Genomic DNA, 4,860 nt, shown 5'->3' on the forward strand with positions numbered 1-4,860 from the left:
ATTACTTTTTAATTTACAAAACAAACTGAAGCAACAAAAGCAAAAAAAAAAAAAAACCCACAAAAAACAAAAAACAAACCCCAAAACCCAAGAACAAAAACACCAAAAAAAAAGCCCGCGGGTGACTTACGAGTCCACGATGGTGCAGAGCCGCGGCATGAAGGACGCGGCGAGGTGGCAGTTCTGCAGGAAGACCCACTGCCCGGCTTTGGCGAGGGCGTCCGCGATCAGGTCTTCCGCTTTAGCTGCCTGGCCTTGGCCCAGAGAAATCATGGTCACGTGCTGGGGGGTTCCTTCCAACTCCTGGGCGAACTTCAGGAGTGTATTGATGACGTCCACCCCTGGGTAACAGTGCAGAGAGGCACGGGCAACCGTAAGCTCGTAGGACCCCCCTGGAGTACAGCCTCGCGTTTGTGAGCGGTGGTGGGAGAAGGTGGCGGTGGGGTGGGAACCGAGGCTTCCTGGCTCATGGGGGCGGGGTACTCCCGACCAAGGCAGCCGCTCTGTCATCGACGCCAACATCACTGCTCCCTCCTCCTCTGAGGCTGAAGCCCAGTGTTACTTGGGATGGCCGTGCACCCAGCTGAAATACTGTATTTTCCGCTTCTCTCTCTCTCTTTTTTTTAAAAAAAATATTTTATTTTTTACAGAGAGGAAGGGAGAGAGAGTTAGAAACATCGATGAGAGAGAAGCATCGATCAGCTGCCTCCTGCACGCCCCTCACTGGGGATGTGCCCACAACCAAGGTACATGCCCTTGACCAGAATCGAACCCGGGACCCTTCAGTCCGCAGGCCGACGCTCTATTCACTGAGCCAGACCACTCAAGGCTCCGCCTCTCTTGACGCGAGGGATGGGCATCTAAGTTTTGTGAGTAGGCGCTGGCAGCCACGTTCGTTACCCAGGTGTGTAAAACCGTCCTTTCCCTCCATCCTGTTGCTTAGAACTTGGATCCGTGATGCCTAGCACCCTCGCTGCCATCTCGGGCTAAGTCTTAAGTGGATGGCCCCCGGGTGGCAGGCACAGAGCCAGCTGTTTTACCCAGAAAAGTTTCCGACGAGAAGGTCTGTACATGAAAGGCATTTTGAACGAGATTTTGGCCCAGGGGAGTCAAAGCTTGGAAATGGTGAGTCCTAAAGACGTGTTTGATTTGGAGGTGATGAGGAACCGAAGACAGATGAAGAAAATATTTTGCTTAGGGTCTGCAGATCCAAGACAAGAAAATGAAAAAGAAACGCATTTGGTGTTTTGAGGAATACAGGGGCCGGATCAGAAGGACCAATTCCTGATAGCTTATTTTCTAACAGACATATTTTTCGTGAGTTGATGTCAATTAAACAGTTAACAGGTACAAGGGAAAAACTCAACCTTCTGATCAATAATATGTGTTTGGGAGATATTTCCTGTTTGCACAGAAAACTAGTGCTGAAAATGTTTCCATTATTTGTAAATCTTATTCCTTTTTGCCCTTTTACAAGGGTTCATTATTTCTTTTTTTTTTTTTTAGAAAATACATATTTTTATTGATTTCAGAGAGGAAGAGAGAGGGAGAGAGAGATAGAAACATCAATGATGAGAGAGAATCATTGCTCAGCTGCCTCCTGTGCACCCCCTACTGGGGATGGAGCCCACAACCTGGGCACATGCCCCGACTGGGAATTGAACTGAGACCTCCTGGTTCGCAGGTTGGAGCTCAACCACTGAGCCACACTGGCCGGGCGAATGGTTCATTCTCAATGTGCTTTAAAATTGTAATCTGTCCCTTTTCCAAATGTTTAAGTACGAATGGGACAATCTTTTAAAGCGGACACAGCCCTATTTCCCCACATCTTTTGACAGACAGTGGCATCATCTTACCGGTGTGGCAGCAGCTTACCCTGCGAGTGAATGAGTACCATGGGAGTCCTGGCGTTGGAAACTTTATAGGACTCTTTCAGATTAGTTCCGGTTCTGTGAATGTACTCACTTCCTATTTTTTCAGTCAGGAACTTTCTCACCGCGTTCTTCAAACGCTCTGGTCGGAGAATTTTTATCTAGAAAAGCAAACGGGGACGGGTGGGGCCCGGCCACCATCGCTGGGAGGACCTGTGCTCTCTGCGCGGTTGGTCACGGCCCTTTGTCACCCTCAGGCTGCTGGCTCCTGCTCCGTCTCCTGGACCAACCAAGCACTTACATAAACTTCCTCCACGGTTCTCGTCCTTAACCCCAAGGACCCCTGAGCCACACCAGCCAGGCGGCCGGCTCGACGTTAAATCGGAGGCGTTTAGTTACTGTGCAAGGGCTCGAAACATGGAGAATACCGATTATCCGCTCTCAGCTCGTCTTACCAAAATAAGTCTTTGAAACGGAGTGAGTTTCTCCCAGGGGAAATTTACAGGACGATGTACTTCTTCGTGTTCATTCGGCAGTTCAGCTGGACACAATTGAGAGAAAAGGGACGAGGATTAACCATTGAACACTTGGGCTCACTAGGAGATGCCACAAATGAACGCAATGAGCTAACAAGCCGAGTGGAGACAGACTCATTGGTGGAGAGCAGGCTGACGGTGGGGTTGGGTGGAGGGGGTAGAGGAAGTGGGCAAAAGAAGAGAAAGAAGCCTTGGACACAGACAACAGTGCAGTGACTGCAGCGGGGCGGGCGGAGAAGGGAGAGGTGGAGGAGAGCATAGGGCAGTGATGGCGAACCTATGACACGCCTGTCAGAGGTGACACGCGAACTCATTTTTTTGGCTGATTTTTCTTTGTTAAATGGCATTTAAATATATAAAATAAATATCAAAAATATAAATTTTTGTTTTACTAGAGTTTCAAATATCAAAAAATTTCTACATGTGACACAGCACCAGAGTTAAGTTAGGGTTTTTCAAAATGCTGACACGCCGAGCTCAAAAGGTTCGCCATCACTGGCCTAGGGGGGACAAATGGTGATAGAAGGAGACATGACTTGGGGTGGTGAACCCTGAATAGGGGTGACGTGGGTGGAAGGGGCAGGGAAAAGTGAGGAGGAAGCGCTCAAACTGAAAAAAAAAAACAAAAAAAAAATGGAAAAGATATGCTAAAAGTAGCAAGTCATTTAAATTAAGTTCTATTTCCTATGCAATTTTTTAAAACACGTCTCTTATGTAAAAACAATACCTAAAACACATCTGTTAGCCCTCGCCGGTTTGACTCAGTGGATAGAGCATCGGCCTGCGGACTGAAAGGTCCCGGGTTCGGTTCCCGTCAAGGGCACGGGTTAAAATCAGAACAACCTTTTTACTATTTATTCTTTTGTAGTCTGTCTTTCCCACCTAAAGATATATTGTGAATTTCCCTGTGATTAGGTCATTTTTTTTTGCAAGAAAAATTACATAGCCCTAACTGGTTTGACTTAGTGGATAGAGCGTCGGCCTGCGGACTGACAGGTCCCGGGTTCGGTTCCTGTCAAGGGCACGGGCCCGGGTTGCAGGCTTGATCCCCGGTAGGGGGCGTGCAGGAGGCAGCCGATCCATGATTCTCTCTCATCATTGATGTTTCTCTCTCCCTCTCCCTTCCTCTCTGAAACCAATAAAAATATATATTAAAAAAAAAAAGAGACATGCTTACAACGTAGTAATGTTCCTCTCTTGCATTTTTCATCATATAAGCTACCGGATTCCATTCATAGGGGATATCTACACACACACACACACACACACACACACATACACACACACACACGGATGCGGTCGAGCTAGGTCACAACGTGAAATGCCTTCTTACTTTCCTCGGGCGATTTCTCGCTCTCCTCCAGGGAAGCCCTTTCTCCAGAGAAAGGTGTGCCCAGCAGAACGTACAGGGCCGTGCTGGCTTGGAAAGCGCTCCACTGGGACCAGTTGAACAGCAGGGACTGGCACAGGGCAGAGAAGGCCTCCAGCTGACGGCTGAGGTACCGGCACTGCCTCCACCTGGCGTACGAGACCCAGCGCAGGTGCCCGCCTCTGTCCATTTCATACAGGCCTGGAGGGGAAGGAGAGAGGGTCACGCTGCAGGAGACGCACCCTGCACCTGTGAGGGACGTGTCGCGAAGTCGATGCTCAGTAAATACCTATTGTTGGGAGAGAGCTCTTTCATGTGACAATCCCAGCGACCGAACGGCCGAACGACCTGAACGACCGGTCGCTATGACGCGCCCTGACCACCAGGGGGTACACGCTCAACGCAGGAGCTGCCCCTTGGTGGTCAGCGTGCTCCCACAGTGGGAGGCCGATTGGGGCCAGCCAGCCCGGGGGAGGGACTGTGGGAGGGTGGCTGTGGGAGCGCCGATTGGGGCCAGCCAGCCGGGGGGAGGGACTGTGGGAGGTTGGGTGTGGGAGCGCATTGTGGGTCATCACAGTCACTTAGGCATATATATATATTGTATATGAATTCCTTATTAGATATATGATTTGAAACATTTCTCTCATTCCATAGCTTGTCTTTCCTCTCCGTTGACTGTGAGGTTTCTATGTTTGATGCGGTCCCGTTGGCCTATTTTTTCTTTGGTTGCCTGTGCACTGGCCTCCGCCCAGGGCTTACCCAGCAGCTCCTCTGGTCTCAGGCCTTTGGCCTGAATCACACCCGCAGCTTTCCTGGATCCTCCAACTTACAGGTGACAGAGAGACCATGGGACCTCTCAGCCTCCTAATCGTGTAGATTAGGGTTACCTTAACCGTAGCCACGGTCATTCATTCGCCCCAAAGTTACCGAGCCCCAGTGACATGCCCAACCGCGTAGGGGGCACAGCGATGAGACGGACACTGCCCCGGACCTCAGGCTGCTTTTGGTGGAGCGCACACAGAAGCCCCGACTTGAAGCGCCTGAGGAATCCTCCGTGTCTTTTCAGGGAAATAGCTTGTTACCA

The 4,860-nt window shown here is 50.0% G+C and overlaps 1 protein-coding gene across 1 annotated transcript in view; it reads right to left on the reverse strand.

Annotated features, from left to right (window-relative positions):
- The window catches only part of DNAH14 (dynein, axonemal, heavy chain 14), a 157,968-nt gene that overhangs the window by 14,838 nt on the left and 138,270 nt on the right, over positions 1-4,860 (reverse strand). The window contains exons 64-68 of the mRNA XM_015562337.1: positions 4,536-4,588; positions 3,741-3,977; positions 2,327-2,412; positions 1,876-2,032; positions 139-341 (exon numbers count right to left, since the gene is read on the reverse strand). Coding sequence (XP_015417823.1) covers positions 139-341; positions 1,876-2,032; positions 2,327-2,412; positions 3,741-3,977; positions 4,536-4,588 — 736 coding nt within the window. The remainder of the gene's footprint in view (positions 1-138; positions 342-1,875; positions 2,033-2,326; positions 2,413-3,740; positions 3,978-4,535; positions 4,589-4,860) is intronic.

This window comes from Myotis davidii, unplaced genomic scaffold (assembly GCF_000327345.1).
Source record: "Myotis davidii unplaced genomic scaffold, ASM32734v1 scaffold174, whole genome shotgun sequence".
NCBI classification, from domain to species: Eukaryota; Metazoa; Chordata; class Mammalia; order Chiroptera; family Vespertilionidae; genus Myotis; species Myotis davidii.